At 44.0% G+C, this 17,423-nt stretch overlaps 4 protein-coding genes across 4 annotated transcripts; 1 reads left to right on the top strand and 3 right to left on the bottom strand.

Moving 5' to 3' along the window:
• Positions 1-10,241: 10,241 nt before the first annotated feature.
• Positions 10,242-10,427, top strand: N7510_011571 (uncharacterized protein; the record flags this gene model as incomplete). The annotated part of the gene is made up of 1 exon (XM_056983496.1): positions 10,242-10,427. One exon carries the CDS (start codon positions 10,242-10,244, stop codon positions 10,425-10,427), a length of 186 nt encoding a protein of 61 aa, XP_056828990.1.
• Positions 10,428-12,148: 1,721 nt separating this feature from the next.
• Positions 12,149-12,547, bottom strand: N7510_011570 (uncharacterized protein; the record flags this gene model as incomplete). Its single annotated transcript, XM_056983495.1, has 2 exons — positions 12,149-12,473; positions 12,507-12,547. 2 exons carry the CDS (start codon positions 12,545-12,547, stop codon positions 12,149-12,151), a joined length of 366 nt encoding a protein of 121 aa, XP_056828989.1.
• Positions 12,548-13,345: 798 nt separating this feature from the next.
• N7510_011569 (uncharacterized protein) lies at positions 13,346-14,712 on the bottom strand (the record flags this gene model as incomplete). The annotated part of the gene is made up of 4 exons (XM_056983494.1): positions 13,346-13,732; positions 13,929-14,237; positions 14,293-14,503; positions 14,570-14,712. The coding sequence occupies 4 exons, from the start codon at positions 14,710-14,712 to the stop codon at positions 13,346-13,348; spliced, it is 1,050 nt and encodes a 349-aa protein (XP_056828988.1).
• A 694-nt stretch (positions 14,713-15,406) lies between these two features.
• Positions 15,407-17,066, bottom strand: N7510_011568 (cytochrome P450; the record flags this gene model as incomplete). The annotated part of the gene is made up of 5 exons (XM_056983493.1): positions 15,407-15,592; positions 15,652-15,912; positions 15,963-16,031; positions 16,168-16,760; positions 16,826-17,066. 5 exons carry the CDS (start codon positions 17,064-17,066, stop codon positions 15,407-15,409), a joined length of 1,350 nt encoding a protein of 449 aa, XP_056828987.1.
• Between the last annotated feature and the right edge of the window lie 357 nt (positions 17,067-17,423).

Here is a 17,423-nt window from a genome sequence, read left to right as displayed (position 1 = left end):
GCTGAATCGGGACTAGGTAGTTTCACCTTGGTGTTAGGGGTTGAGATACTTTCTCTGTGTAAAACACGGAAGCCAATTTCGAATTTAGCTATACTGTACCACTACATTATTGTTGAGCTCGCTTCACGTTTACTATGATAGATTAGAAAATAAATAGGGCCTACAGGACTTTGTTGCAGACTGTTACCAATCGTGTCCGCTAGGAGGCGCAGCACTCCGCAAGGTAATCTTTCCGACTATCCCAAAACAACAGCAGGGCCTTTTACATTATAAGGGATATCTAAATAAGCAACAGCCAATAGGTCTATCTCCAATTTTTGAAAAGATCAAAATATTATGTATATGTGTAACTAAATTCTCAGAATGTTTTACTAGTAGAATTGTATTCCAAACATAATAAAATCAAGGCAAGTATACCAGTCTACTTATTCAAATAACCTTTACGTACCTTATTAATTGTAAAAAATCATAATTACAGCTATTTCATCCTATTATAGCTTTGTGTTGACAATCTTTATCTCTTCAACATGCGATGCTTTCCCATCATTTAGACGGTCAGCGTTGCGGCATCCGCTGTATTAGCAACCTCTCAATTACCATCGCGTAAGCAACGCATGCAGATAGTTATCTACTAGGGCCAGAATGGAGGGAATGTTGTTGAAAACAACGATCTGGCTAGTTATTGTACCCCAGAATCAGGAATAGATATCATTCTGCTTGCATTTCTAAACGCGTATGGAAATGGACAAACTAAGCCATGGGGCACCTTTGGGCAGTCATGCTACATATCTTCGTCTGGCTAACCTCAAAATTGTGAGCATTTAGCTGCAGCTATCAATATATGCAGGACAAACGGCGTAAAGATTATTTTGTCTTTGGGGGGTGCCTCTGGAGGGTACTCGCTCTCCTCGCGGGAAGAGGCCGAGGCAATTGGCTAATATCTATAGGAAGCATACGGCAATACGAGTAGAAGAGGAGTTCCCCGTCCTTTTGGAAATACCTTCGTTGATAGGTGGGACTTTGATATTGAAGCTTCATCCGGCAGTCAATACTACCAATACTTGATTAACAAACTGCGCTAGAATTTTGCGTCTGATCCAAACAATACCTATTATATCACCGGTGCACCATAATGCCCTATTCCTGAACTTAATATGCAAATGATGATAACAAATTCGAAGTTCGACTACCTCTGGGTGCAGTTTTACAACAACCCAGAATGCTCCGTTGACGGAACGATAAATTACGACAGTTAGGTGAGCAATATTGCCAATACTTCCTCTGCGAAAGCTAGAATCTTTATAGGATTACCTGCCTCGCCTTTGGCCGCTACTGGTACGTCCAGCGGTATACAATACTACGTTAATCCTAGCGAGCTTGCTACACTCGTCACAAAATATATTGACTATCCGGCTTTTGGGGGAGTGATGATATGGTCCGCTGCCTTTTCTGACGCCAACAATCAGAAAGGTGAAACATATGTTCAGCAAGTCAAGAAAATTTTGAATCGTGCATTACATATGTCCTGTTAAGCTGATGTTAAGCCAAAGGCGAACAAAGGGATGTACTCAATCAAAGTGTTTCACTAATGTGTTTAGGTAGTATTTAGTATATGAATTGCCATGATTGAAGGAGTATGACAGTACGCTATAGGCGTTAGTTTCAACCCGCTCAAACCGCTGTATCTCCAAGTAGAAGCTAAGTTACTGCTATATTCGAAAACAGATTCCCCTGTATACACACGCAGATTGTCTTCCGAACCCTTTATTGAAACATGCTAGTCTAAATTTAGTTAGTACCCCCAAAAAGCCGTGCTAAATTGTATCGTCTTGCATAAACCGTAATAAATGAGTCATCGTTATAATACAATAGACCTGTAAGGAACCTCGTGGAATGTTCTCTGCAAATAGTTCAGACAGAGTAGGACGCCTGGCGATCTGTTGAGATTGCTGTCTACCTCCCCTCCTTCACCACGCACGCAGCCTTCGTCCACACTCGTTTTTTACTCACTAGAAGGCCATGCCAGTGTTTAGAATAGTTCTAATTTTGGTAGGAGATCGCGCGTCTTCATTTCCATACAGTAGATTATCTTCCCGTTTGCGATAATCATTGATTACTAGTGTCTGTTAAAAGCTAGTATCCCCGCGTAAGCTGACATGAGCCTCTCAAGGGTTGAGACTAGATCTAGAGATGATTCAAGAGCCCGTATCATGTCGATTACCCCTCTCAGTCCGAAGAGTTCGATCCATAGGAATAGAACTCCCAGTAAGCGCCAGCCGCTGATTCTGTAGTAGCCACTACGACACGCGATCCATTTGCAGTCCATCCCCTTCCTATGTGGTTGAGAATGGCAGAGACCATAAGCAAATCTCAAAAAAAAAGCTCTCAAGCTCCAACTCCAATATCAACGGTTCTGGAGAATATAATGATCGGAAACAGAAGCTGGCAGCACTTCGGCTTCTGCAACCAAACATTGATTATTTCCTATTAGTACACTTTACACCATCTTATCTTCTTGATGGGTCTAAATTCAAAATATTTAGAACCACGGCGGTTCGGTCTTGATAGTTATTCTCGAGGCCTAACGTAATAGAGTTCTGCCTCTCAGCTAGCGGAGATGCGAAAGCGCTGGCCGCATTTGCAAGAAGGATCATAATAAGCCTCATTTTGGTCTAATAAGATAATACATATCATCATCATGAGTATATATCATTAAGATATGTGTTCATTGATACCGCTATCGTACAAATAATTGAACTCCGATATAGAAGGATTAGCGAAATCTTGCACATTACCTAGCTATCTCGGTATCAGCACTCCATGTTCTAAATTTTGTGTAACTAGAACAGGTTGTCCGAGTAGGGAGATCTCTGACCAAGATTTCTATGTATCTTCATACCCTTTTGAGTACCCGATCTTATAACCATTCTCATACCCCGTTTTCTGAGAGGCAATAACGGACGACATGAATGCCATCATACCAAAGGAGCACAGCAATATCGCAGAGGCAAAAAGTCCAGCCTCCGTATCACAGGCCCGCTTTAGTTTAAATAATATTGGCCTGACATAGGCAGGGTACATATTCCAGTGGTTGGGACCGAGGAGGAGAGCATCAGAAGCTGAAAGGAAAAGGTCCCAGAAAACTATAAGAAGATTTTTGTCGAGTGTTGCTTGAGCTGCGTTGCATATGATGAAGGTACCCGCCCAGGGTGACATATGAAACATATAATCCGGGACCCAGAAAAGTATCGCAATCAGCAGACGAAGAGGCAAAAGCCCACGGCGCAAGATAATTTAAAGTTGTTAGTGCCTGATGTAACGTCCCACTAAGTGTTGCAAAATAACTTCGATTCGGGGTCCGAGGACAATAAGAAGTAGTATGTGGATTCCGACTGCCCTAACACGATCCGTAATTATATCCAAGGTCCCTGTAAACACCCTTGTGGATCCTGCATCACTGTTTTTGCTTTGCTCTCCGAACAATAAGTAGGTAACGGCTCCAAGGCGAGGAGACATAGAATAAAGAGCGCGTCAAAGGACATGCGGGGGAGGCGGCGCATCATTTGCTAGTACTTTAATACATTCTGCTGAAAGTGTATGGCCGCTGTCCTGTGGAACCAGCCATCAGCAACTGGTTTACACCAGAGTCAACGTTGATATATACGTACATTCGAACCTTGACACTAATCCCGATAGGTGGTCACACCTGACTATCGAAGGTAACCGAGAAGCTTCTCAAGATAAGCTAAAACCTTTTCAAGTTGCGATTTGGTCGCAGGATCAGGAGCAAACCACGTCTTCCAAGTAGGCGGGATAACCACATAAGCTCCAATTATAGCGAGTATAGCGCAAATGGCGGATAAAGCCTTGTTGTCACCTATTTTATCCTAGAAACTTTTTGTATTAGTGCTAGGCGCGGTGCTATGACTTTCATCTCTATGCTCCTGCATAGCTACAGGTTGGTCTTGTTCGAAATGTTGGCCACGACTTTCCTATTGAGAAACGGATGGACGAGCTAGCTAGGCCCTCGTAGGCGATCCTGTCGTGTTTTGGCCGATGGTGCTTCTCGTTATATCTATAATGTCCTGTTCGTCCGTGGCCCCCTCAGTACCTGTATGAACAGGGCGGGGGTGGGTATTCGATTTTGCGTGTCTTATTTGAGCAGATCCCCCAATACTTCGCAAGGGAACTCCGGTCTAGGTATTCCGACTTCGAGGCATGATGGCCATCCGACTATTGTCGACTCCAAGACTCCAGATCTATTATTTGAATAGGCCCTATGAATGTAGAGAGAAGTGCTAATTAAGTCATTAGTTGTCAGCATAAAACTTAGTATACCATAATGACCTCGTAGAGCAAGTGATGATGTGGTAGAAAGTGTCATGACATCACTAGCCACAGCGCCTACGATGGTTAGATAAAGCTTCTAATTTTGAAAAGATGGGTGATAGCCCAAACGATCACAATAGCCAATTAGGTTTTCGGAGGAAGTCTGTCATAGAAATGGTTTAGACTAATATTTCAAACTCACAAGATTTTAAAACCTGAAGCCCAATACTCTACTCCCGCTCACCAGGCCGCATTCGGCCAGGGTTCATAGAGTGCTTGTAATATCTATGGCGTAATGGTTCGTCTGCGCCAATATGCGATATAGTATTGCGCGGACTACCTTGGGTTATGCTCTAGATAACTACTGGAAGTAATGCCAACGACCTAGAGGTCTGAATTGGGGGAGAGGCATAGAGGTTGTATGCGTCTCATGAGTTTCCCGTAAAGAACTGTACTTTACGTTATATAAAAATAGACGTCTATTATTGGCAAGATGGAGATCTACGACTAAACCTAATATAGACTAGTGTGTTTCAAGATAGGGTTTGGGAAACAATCTGTGAGTGTATTCGGGGGAATCTGTTTTCGAATATGGCAGTATTATATTTTTGGACAGATCCTTATTACTCTCGTATCTGTACAAATTCAACGTCCGTCGTTAGGATAGCTCTCCTTTGCTCTGCGTAGTGTCCAAGATTTCGATTCATAGAAGAATAGAGCTTTTATGGAGCAATTTTAAAAATTGTTAGAGAATTTTAAACGAGCTGATCTCCATTACATTGTAGGGGAGAGACAACCAATAGGAGACATTTGGTGAGTAGCTAACAACTTATTATTCTTGCTACAGTATGGAGCCGACCAGATTCGAACCCTCTAGCCGAACAACATTACAATATCACGAAAGGGGTTCTATATTGTCAAAATGCTATGGTTCCTGTTGGTATGATTTTCTATGGCTAATAGTATCATAACAATCATAATACGCCAAGGCAGTTTCTTTGCAGAAGTGCGCATGAAATTTGTCCTCATCGCCAAATACATCCGGAGATGCTAATTTTGTCTTGAATAAGACATTCCAGTACCCGAATGGTATCTAAGTGACGTTCCATCCTAGCACTTCAGTTCTTTGTCATGCTACACCAGAACACAAAAAGGGCAACAAAGAGACTCTATGCAGTCTCCGCAGGTTGAGCCTTTTATATTGAAAGACTCCCTCATCTTGCCTCTTTGGATCATAAGGGGTACCTACTAGAGTGTACAAGGCAAAAGCAATGCAAATAGACAACACTAGGAATTAGCAATTAGTATCCCCCTAGATTCAACGTAGAGTGATTGTTTGATACATTTAAGCTCTAGCAGCTTTCTTCATGACTTCGCTTTTGTCGGCGCGACGAAATTTTACTGAATAGGCCGCATGGCCAACAACAAGCAAAATAACCCATAAGAATGTTACTACTGATTTTCTTCGATTTGACAATAGCGGATGGAGAGACTCACCAATTGTCTTAGGAGTACAGCAACTCTAGAATGAGTTGCTCCACTCTACTTGGGCGTCCGACATCGATATCACAGTGTATAGGGGGTGGTTTTTGATAATACAATATCTAGATGGGACGAGCGATAGGTGAGACTAATATAGTTCTTTTTCCATAACGCTTCAAATTTATGGGCAGCAAACGGGAAAGACGATTGAAATCTACTTCCGTTCCTCTAAGCTCCACTGTGGGTACAACGGTATTGTTCAACGGGGTTAAATTAACATGGTTTCCAGTATTTAATGTTACGGTACTGCAGTCCCGATGGAAGGCTAAGTGAGCATATGCTAGCATGACATTTGGCCATAATGTAGAGCTCGAGAACGGGAAGTTGAACAAAGAGAGAATTTCAGGATACTCTTTAGGCTATGGTAAACGAATAAAGTGATTGACTTACTGCACAAATCTAAACAGAATTGACGAAAAAAAAGCAAAAATTGAACGGTCAATGCAGCCGCATTTATGAAACACAAGTGTAGCTAATTTCATCTAAGAAACTGCTGCAAAGTTCAGAACTGAACATATATATCTTCAGATCCACTCGATACCGCAGGCCGGCTATAGTATCTCCCCAACGCATTGCCAGGACCACAGTAACACGTCGCAAATACTTTCTGCTCGGTTTCAGATATATGCATCAACCTATGAAGGTAGCACCAAAACAATTCTCTTTTTCCCCTCATCAACATCTCTCCTATCAATCGGTCCGCATCAGGATTATCCAAAACAAACCACGCTTTCGCAAGTGGATCTGAATCAGGGGCAATAACTCGAGAGATTATATCTCTGTCATCAAAGTGACGAGCCGTCTGTTCATAGTCGTGGATTGCGACTCCGCTCACCTCACATGCAGGGATAACCCCTTGCTGTGGATATCGACGGCCGTGTCGTATTTGTAACGATTTTCATCGAATATGTATGCCGGGCGGTCATTCGTAACTATTGTCGTATATACAATTCCTATTCGCTTAAGCAGCCACTGCTTTATGCGCTCCGTGATAACTGCTTCGGAAGCAATGGCCTGGTCAGCGAGGATTGTGGATCGACTTTTGAGATCATCCAAATAGTCTCTTAAGGATGAAAATCTGTTTTCCAGGGTTCGACGCCATTCTATGCCGTTCATTACAATTTTCAAACAAATTTAGATTCAAAGATAGATGTATTTGTAGGACAGAAATGATGATCAAGGACACGGAGAAAATTTGTGGCGGTAGAGCGCACAGGGATGATGCGTTTGACAATCAGAAATTTGGCTTCTCGTGCTAATTCTTTCCTCCTTCATTGCGATATTTCACACCCTCATACTACAATCAATTCAAATACATTGTAGGAGTTCGCTAGGCTCCAGAGATCTTACATATATTCTCGCTAGGCTCTACCTCAGGCCCTTTGAGCCAACTTATGCGGGGAAACAAACAAAACCCGTAGGGTCCCAGCTCATAGGGCCTCATAGGAAGGCAGAAAAAGGTAGAGTACCTGTAATGTCCGGCTTTGAATAATTTGATAATTATCCGTATCGATTTAGGTATTCTGCTGCCTCCACTCATTGCCTGTTGAACGGTAAGCGCAGCCACGTCTGTTAAACACGGGTGTAGCCAATTTCATTGAAGATCTCCAGCATTAAATACGCTCTTCTGTTCAACATTGACTGAAATATTTGTTCACATTTGACTGTACCCACGCTGTTCTAAATGCAGTTGGCATCAAAAGATCTAATCAAGTTCACCTAGTGATGGCCCGTCTTGGATACTACTCTTCTGTTCAACGCAACTCACATATATATCAAAATGCACCAGTTAGAGCCAATTACGTGCCTAGCCAAATTTACCTAGCACGACCCTACTTATCTGACAATTTTTGTTCACCGTTGATTGTGTTCACTAGGTCGCCGATGGTGATGGCTATAAAAAGAGAGGTGAGCTACTCATGTCTCTCTAGATATCTCTTAGATTAGCAATCGAGGCGTTTGTGTTCAACATGTTAGGCTTGTCGCAATCAAAGCTCACGGTCGATTTTATTTGACCAAAACAGCCTCATCCAATAAATCGACTCGCGTATTTACATATACTTGACTTGCCTTACTAGTCAAAATTCAACCAACTCACACAATAGTTGCTGTATTTCATTCTGAGCGCTAAAGATGGTTTGGCCACGCGCATGAAGAAAGACAGTCGCGTTAAACACCGGAAACACATGCAAGCAACCCTTCGGTGTAGCGAAAATGGGCCAATTCGAGGGAGTACGGTCGAAATGGCATTATCTTCTGTAGCATGAACTGGGGTTGCTGCGAAACGTATAGTAGCTATAGAAAACAGTGTTGATGAAAGCGGTCCGCCTGCACTCGTTGAACCTTAAACTAACAAACAGCATCTAATAAAGCTGCGTACAAGTGAATCTGGCTACATTGGTAGCGGCGCGTGGACAAAGAAAACGGTGAATACAGCTACCTAGAGAATACTGTCCGATGCGATTGGAACCCTGGTCAGATTGTGAAGCATGATAGCTAGAAATCTACAAATCTGTCACGAGAAACAATATTGTTAGCCGAATGAAAACCTCGCTCCATTTTGCTCTAGTACGTTACTACGTTTCTTCAACGTCTGTAAATTCGATTGATGTACTATAAGTGATTTGGCAATACAGAACAAGTAGCAGGGCTCTCGATTCCGAAGCTAAGGTACTAGTTTAAGAGATGATGCCTAGACTCCTAAGGCCATTGGGGTCTTTTGAATTCTTATTGAAATCCTCTATCGCATCTATGGCTCCTTTAATCTGTAGCTCCGCTTGTACGAGACATTGACTAATGTTATCAGCTTTTCCCGCGGATAGTAAGTGGAGCTTTCGCAGATTTGAATTTTGAATACGCAAATTAGCCTCCTGGGCCCTAGAATCTTGTAGCTCGCTTTCTAGCTTTCTGTTCATTGCTATAGCTAGTTGAATTCTTTGCTTAAGCTTTTGTATTTCCGATTTCGCATCGTTTTTGGAGCTGTGGTCTAAGAATCTTCTAGCTAGCTCCGCTCGAACTTCACCCTTTCGAATAGCTATGACAAGCTTAATATAGAGGTTGGTGGACATGTCGCTAAGATGTTTTTGAAACAAATGTGTCTTTTCTTCTTCAAAAACCTATCTATATTGATCCCTTTCTAAAGGATGAAGTCGCACCTCTGACGGGCACACATTAATGCCGAGTCTATCTTGTGCTTGTTAGCCAACCGAAAAGATTTGGAAGGGCATGCCTTACTAATATGATTTGCGAGTTCTACTCTACAATTTTTGCGTTCTAGCGCGCGCTTCCTGTTCGCTGGTGTCGACATTATCTATAGCACTTGTAGTCTTCAAACATAGACACCGAGAGACTCAACCGGAAAATCTATCACGTAACCCAATTTCATCTTTAGTAGTCCATATATCAAGGATTATGTCTATGACATAAGCTATGACCGAAACCAGAGAAGGAGAACTGGTCAACGCCCAATGGATCTTCCCTTTCGCTATATCATCTAGACTAAACCAGGGCGGGATATGTGGCAAGGAGGTTTCAACCAACGGCAAAATACCTGAGCATACGAATTTAAGAAGTAAATACTCTAGGTCGGAGCAACCCCGGAACAAATCCGGAACAAATTTGGAGCATATCTGCATTCTGTACCTTGTAAGTTCAACTTGTTTCTAAGCGTCACCATGCTTTCTACCCAAGGACCTATTAAGACTTCGATGAGAACAGTAAGTTTTCTTTTTCTTTTCTCTACGGTGTTGAGCATTTTTCGATGCTCATTGGCAAGTTGAATCAACTTCATAATTGTTTTTAGATGAAAGCAATAGGGATCAAAAGGTTGAACAGATACTAGTCATGTCCTAATTGAACGGTGGTCTGTTTATCTTTCATTATTATAATGGTCGCACCTCGTGAGAAAATTTGACGTTGTGATAGGATGTTGTGAGTTGAACGGCTGTATGTTTTGTCTATCACGCCATAATCCAAATTGACGCCTGGGCCGAAGCTATACAGTATCTAGGAGAATGTGAGATTTGATTCAGTTTTCGGGTTACTTAGATTTGAGAACCGGACGTGTTTATTTAAATCTTGTAATTAAGACGGGTGAAATTTTGCCTGGTTATCAGCAATTGAAGACAGTAAGTATAATACTTCACGTCGTGCTCTGCTTCGCTACTCTGCAGCCGATTGTTCTGCCAGTGACTACGCTGTATTTCGGTATGGACGCCCTGCTAAAGAAGTACCTGTAGCTGTATGTCTTCATTACCAAGAACGAGTCTGGAGGTATGTTCTAGCGAGTTCTGTTCAACTGTATGGTGTTTGCCACCATTCTTACGAACGTCACTATCGCCCTGGTCGCAAAGGTCATGGTCTCGTAGACAATGGTGTTCGCTATGGTTCCTCTGCCCTTCTTGATATTGGGATTCAAGTTTTACTACTTCAAGGTCTTCGATACAGACTACAAGTACTACGACCGTGCCAACCTGAGCGACGCTAAGGCGCTTAGAGGTGTGGGCAAGCTCAGTAAGAAGGCGACCGAGCGGCCTAACTCCAAGTTCGGAGGATGAATACATCCTGGTTGAGTGAGGGTCAGCAACTTGTGACTACATTTGCTTCCACGCGCCATTCATATATAGAGTAGAAATACGAATAAATGTTTAAGATTCAACCACAAGGGTACAGTAAGCCGAGGATGGAGAGAAGACTGAAAATGATATTGCATTATACAGTGTGGATCGAAATCGCCTTGACCAGTACTCACTCACTCTTTCTCTTCTTGCCCCACCGCCAAGACCTTAGCGTAGAATAATCATTCGACAAGATACAGGGGCACAGTATTATTGTACAGTTGTACAACCTGTTTCTGTAAACATGTATTCGATTAGTACGATTTCTGCCAGAGCTATGCTGTCCGCCTTCACGGGTGCCACGTCATCTATCCCCCAGATTGCTGCTGTTGCTACATATAGCCCGCGTGATCCCACCACAATCCAGAGTAATAGCTAGCCAGCAATTCGGTGATACTCGAGCGCCTCCCATCCTCCGATATTGAGCCAAGACTAAATCACCTAAATTCGTCATTTACTACGATTTATCATATACAAGCCTCGACATAGACCGTACAGAGAGGAGGAAGGCATCTCTCTGTGACCTACCGCAGGAGATGTTGGAATCGATCGCAATGAATCTTTACCTTCCTGATTACTTACATTTCCGTGCGCTTTGCCGTCGGATATGGTCTTTGTTCGACTGCTCGGCTCTTATATCTATTTTGAAAAAGATTCAGACCCCTAAAAACGATGCTTCGGAAACGTAGGACGAGGATTGTCAATTCAGAAGAAGTCATTACATATCGCGAGGCCACATTTTATCATACGCCTATCGCAAAAACGGCGCGACTCCGGGCCTACATATTCTGATCCAACGTGGGGCCTCACTGAAGTATGTTCCGTGCGGCGACCTTGTTGAGAGCGCAGCTCGTTCATACAATTACAAAGTGCTTTTAAGTTGGTTGATCGATCATAGTGCTTCTTTTCGAGAGGTTCCAGGTGGTATTGATCGGCTCTGTTGCGAAGCATACGAGGAAGGCGACTTTGAAAGATTTCGCTAGCTATTCTCAAAAGGAGCGTCTTTAGATATTTTGGCTGGAGTGGTGTTCGATTTTTCTGGTTGTCATAGGCCAAGGACGCGTGAAGCTTGCCGTGATCATCTACTTTCGCTGAAAAGGGCCCTCGGAGAAGGAGCAAAACCTAGTGGCTCCCACGAGTCCTTAACGGCAGAGCGTCGACGTAAAGGACTCAGTAACGGCTGGAGGAAGTCGATCAGCTAGATATGCAGCTTGTGGATATTTAGAGGAATGAAGCTTGGAAAGAGACATTTCCCAGGAGTGATGACCAGAAAAGGGGATATATGCCAGGTATCCTAAGAGGAAAGCCGGGGACACCTAGGGCGGCAGATCATCAAAGAACCAGACCTAGGCGGTTCTCTGTGACTGTCAAAGATCCACTCTGGGTTCCATGGAAGTCGACGGGATTTTCATGAGACCCGTGTATTATCACTTTGCTAGATACCGTATCATAACACGTGCATTTTACAGCCTTCCTCAACTAAGTGTGGCCAGGTCAATGACGGGTATGCGCTAAAGTCTCGGCGGTGGGGCCACAAGAGAAAGAGTGAGTGAGTACTGGTCAAGGCGATTTCGAGAACCCCTGTATAGAGAAGAAAAGCCAGCAGAAAATTACTCATTCAAACGCCATCAAAGCGTCAAAAGATAAAGAAATCTAATTAATTATTCTCTATTTGATTCAATCCATGATCTCTTGTGCCCACGAGGAGGTTGATAGCAGTGTGTGTCGACGAGATGAAGTACTAAATCGTGAAAATTCTCAAATTTCTTTGAGCAAGCAGGATGATCACAATGATAATAGTCATACTCCTTTACCTTAGCCAAATGGGCTTCGACATGACTATGCCACTTCGCGCGGTCGATGATGAACTGGTTCATTCGCTTTGCTGGAGGAAGGTTCGCATTGCCTAAACAGAATGGGCAAAACCCTGCCTTGATTGGAGCATTGCGAAACATCAATGGATCACATCGTAGTAGTTCCTGAGGTCTTTCAAGATGGCTTTTGCAGTGAGATTCCTACTCTGCTGGGTCGTTAAACCAGCTATCACATTCAAAACACATTTCCGCAAATTTGTACTTGCTCATATGGCAAAGCTTAGTTTTATAACAACGATAAAGGTGTAGCCATCTTCGATGAGGATAGAAACTAAGGATGTTAGCGTAGAATCATTATCAATTATCAAGGGAACTAACTTATCCATTTCTTCTCCACATGGACATTTCCCATTCTCTGGTTGGAGGCCAGAACGGTAAGCAACCGGGCGTATTTCTTTGTAGAGAGACTCTAGCGCCTCTAACGCCTGTCTTCCTTGGCAACTTCGTAAATTAGTCCTCATAGGAAGCACTGTTGCTAATAAATCTCGCTCCGGCATAACCCTTCGTCTGAAGTGGAAAAGATTCTGTTCGTATAAATCGCTTGAGCGCCTAGAGGGAATCTTTAGCGTATTAGGCTGCAACTTTTGAACCATCTTTAGCTTTTCTTTATAGAGTCGCTGCTTTTTATTGTAAACTTCATGTTGCTGGACTTGAATTCTGCGTCTCTGTTTATGGTCATTCGTAAAAGGTAATTGAGAACTTAGGGAATCCATCTCGCTGTTGAGAGCGCGAACATCTTCCCGGTCTTCGAACTCAAATTCCGCCTTTGCGGGAAGTGACTGTAATAGTTGACAGTTTTGATGAATTCCCATTCCGCGGCGGTTTTAGATATGCCCATGCCGGCTTTCAATGCTAAGATAAGTTGCTGGGCTATCTACTTCGCTAAGCGGATGAGCATAGTACTTTGCGTATGTATCTCGCATGGACTGTCCTGCGAACTTCATTCGTGCCGATTCTGAATGATTCTTATCTACGAAGATTTAGCTAGCTATTAAGGGGCTTCAAACGCTGCGGGAAAGTACCTGCTTCTATGAGTGCCCATCTTCGGCAGGCGCGGATAGTGACGTTTCGAATGAACCCACTGCGGTGACCCAGTGCGACAAATTCTTTGCTAAAAGCATCTGCTCCCCGAGCTTTTCCAGTACTTTTCTTCATATGCTGTTCACTGAATGGTCGGAATACTGGAAGCTCCAGAACATCTTCGTTGAAGACAATAACTTGTAAGACTTCATTTTTGGTGGGAGAGGTGTTTGTGTAGTCTTGTGCCGTATCCAGGATCTCACCGATAGAAGAAAAATCTCGAAATGCATCGTCGGCAGATGCCATCGGCAGAAAGAATGTAAGAATATTGAAAAAAGGGGTACTTCTTCCCTATAGATTTCGTAGAAGGCGTGGATTGGGAGTTCCCATCGATTTTTTCTCTAGTGGCCTTTAACGAATTCTCGCTAGTAGGAAAGTACTAGCACAGATTGTCTATCAACTTTCTCGATACTAAGGGTGAAATGCTAATATAGTGACTTAGTATAGGGCCTGTCTTTCTATCCGTTTGTTCAAAACCCATACTTACCTTGTAACAGGCCGCCATAACTCTGGCCTCTAGTTCCTCATCCTCTTTGTCTGTGCCCTGTTCTCTTGACACCTTTCGCCGACACGTCGACTCATGGACCTCTCCTGTTCTTGCAGATGTGAAACAGTACAAAAGAATCGCCGCACTTAGTTGCACTCTTGTTCTATCAGGGATCTCACCGCGAAACTCGTGAAAGTCCCTACACCAGAGCTGAGTCATAAGCACAGTAAGGTCATTTGGCGATAGCCTATCTTTATCTATTTCGTCCGTTGAAAGGGAAATCTTCTCTTTAAGCCCTTGAATAATCCACTAAACAGGTCGATTAGCATACCGATCAACTCAAAAACAGGTAAAGACGTCGTACCTCTCTCAGTGTTATAGACACCTCTTTCGGGAAGTTGTATTTTCTCCTAAGGGACATGCCTGCCTCAAAATCTCTGCGAAAGGCCTCAACCGTTCCAATTGTAGGCCTCTCTTTGATCCGACCTTTCATCCCGCGCGCTGCAAACTCTACAAAGGCCTTATAGGTCTTGATGTCTGGAGGGTCTTTAGCTTGGGGATGTAGCGAAATAAATCTGAAATGGACAGAAAATTGAGTAAGTCAATATAGCTCCGAAGGAAACGATGCTAGTAGTACTAACTTGTCAAAAATGTCAAGTGTACGGTCATACTGGTCTCCGGTACGAGGGAGGATAGCTCGAGCGATTTCTGAGTTATCATGCTCACCAAAATCAATAAGATGAGAAAATCTCGATAATGGGTCTTTTGATTTCATTTTTGACATTACGAGATGGAGGGAGGAGTAGGGGAATATAATATAGGATAGTGGCCACCCAGCGGCGGTTTTATCTTTGCGGGATCGCTAAGACTTTCCTGCACCATAAGGGGCAAATGCACCTGTTCAACTACGAGGTTCAGCCTTCAGGCAGTCATGGGTGAAGACTATTCAGGGTCCTGAATTGCCGCCTGAATCCGCCTGAAGAGCGGCGGGATCGCCCATGCCCGATTGGGCGACCCTGGGTGACCACCATCATACTTGTGCTGTTGTATGTTTTTCTTTTTTGTCGATTGGCTTGTTGATTATTAGTTAGACGCTTCTGTAAATTTTCTTTGTTCCTCGCGATCTTTCGTAGTTCTCCTCCCCCAGTGTCGCTCGATAAAGTTCAGCTTTTCTGCAAATAATACGCTTTACGACCAATATTAGTACATTGATTCACTTATTCTAGGTTAAGTAATATATCTTCACATACTCGTCCCGTCGGCTAGAGTTTGTCGATACTTCTTACGTCTATGGCCCTTAGCAAGCTCCTTTTTATAAATATATGAATTGATTCCGAGGCCCAGGCACATCCACAAAAAGGGAAAATAAAGAGAGAACCGAGAAACCATATTGATTAACCATAGCCCTCATCGCTTGTTAATATCGATGCAACTATCCCTACTAGAGCACAGATCACCTCCAAAGTGGGCCCTTCCCTCTACATCCGCTTGCACATCAAGCGCACCTGATCTGCATCTCTCATCCGAAGCAGCAGCTGCAGATCCACATCCCTCGTGGTGGCTAAGATCCTCTCGCGCGTCTGTTCAGGCGTTTCACCGGCGTTCTGGATAGCGCAAATCCGGTGATCATGAAACAGATTCGCCATTACTGCGACAAACTCCACCTGCGAGAACTTATTGCCCGGACAGTTCTGTGGGCCTTCTGACCAGGGGAAATACGTACAACGGGGCGGAGTGACGATTTCCTCGTATTCATCGTAGTCGCTGCGTCTACCTCTTTAGATATTGTTACCCACCGCGAGGGCTTCCAGGCTAGCGGGTCCTCCCAATGTTGAGGATGAATGTGCATGGTGAGGATGCTTGGGTTAATCCCTACGCTTGGAGGAATTATCACGGTTTTCTCACCTACCCTTAGCGCTTGAAGCTGATCACTAGTCCATTTCGGTAGAGACGGTATAGGAGGGAAATGACGGAGAGTTTTAAGCTACGAAGATCAGAATTATAGGTATGAAAAGGAGATGGGGTTTGACGTACCATAACAGCTTTGCAGCGGGTAAGTCTGGGGAAGAGCTCGGCATAGCGGCCTTTTGTGACGGTGATTGACTGTAGTTCATCAGACATCCAGTTCTGAACCTCTGGATGTGCCGCCAAAAGAAGCAAAGCAAAACTTAGGGTATTGGCAGTGGTGTCGTGACCGGCGAAGTTGATGATGAAAAATGTTCCCAAAGATCTCGTTGACGGTAAGTCCTTTTCGCGGCGATTTGTCTGTTGCTTTCATCGTGTCTTCCTTTTGTCTAAGATCCATTGCGTGCACAAAAGATGTCATGAGACCGCCAGAGCCGGTCTTTCCCTCGTTCAATGCCTTGGTCTCCTCGTTTAGCATACGGACCATGTAATGTTTGAAATCATCGGCAGCCTTTGCAAGAATATGCCAGCGCTTAGGAGCAAACGAGAGAGTCAGCATTTTCCGTGGCGCTATCATCAATAAGATACAATTGTCGAGCACAGTCTGTAGGGCATCACGGTAGTTTGCCGTCTCTTGGTTTTTCTCCTCTTGACGGCCATTGGCGCTACGAAACGGATATGACTTGCGAAATCCCGTGGCAGCAAGAACATTCAGCGAGAGTGTGCGAGTATCTTTCGCAATGCTAGGGATCTGATTGATGTCTGGGGCAGCCCAGATATCGAGCATCTGGCTACTTTGCTCGAGACTTTCATCCCACACAAAGGACATGATATTTTCGTTAAAAGGAGTGGCCAGCACTTTCCGATGACGCGGCCAGTCCGTCCAGCTAGCTGTGGAGATACAAGGCCCGTACACCTCAAGCACCTCTACGACAAAGCATACAAGTTAGCCGCATGATCGTCTGGATGAATAACGGCGTTGACGGACTTACTGTACATTTTACTAGGGCGGATGAAATCCGTCCGACGCTGAAAAATGTCATGGATAGCTTCAGAATCGGCGATGTTGATGTATACGTCAACCGGCGTTACTATAGCCCACATAGGGCCGTAACGTCGATGTGACTCGCCTCTGTCGGAGAAGTACCATCCGCGACGAGAATAACGTCCAAAGGTGCCCCAGTCAACTGGCAGATGGTCGAACACCGGCCAGAGATGAGGCTCGATGATCATCCAAGCAATATTTGGGGATCGATAGGCAGACGCACTAATGGAATCCCCATCGAGGACGCGCGACGATAATTGAGCTCCATGGCCACTAAGCTCCAGACCAGGTAGGTGAGGGCCAGGAGGCCCAGAATTTGCAGGAATATGACAATGGGAATGGACGTTTGCCGAATTGGAATCTTTAACGCGTGAAGGGACAGATGGCTGTGGGAAGGAAAGGGTCTACAGCAGCCAGGAAGCGTGCAGCTGTTCAAGAATGTGTCAAATCAGGCACGTACGACGTCCCAACATGGAAGTTCAAATCCTGAATGAACAAATCTCTTCTTCTCTGGTTCTGTAAATGACAAGAAGGAGGGACCATTT

Source organism: Penicillium lagena, assembly GCF_028827675.1.
Source record: "Penicillium lagena strain IBT 129212 chromosome Unknown utg000008l_segment0_segment0, whole genome shotgun sequence".
Lineage (NCBI taxonomy): Eukaryota > Fungi > Ascomycota > Eurotiomycetes > Eurotiales > Aspergillaceae > Penicillium > Penicillium lagena.
Note: the sequence above shows the minus strand (reverse complement) of the source record. Positions and strands in the feature narration are given on the sequence as shown.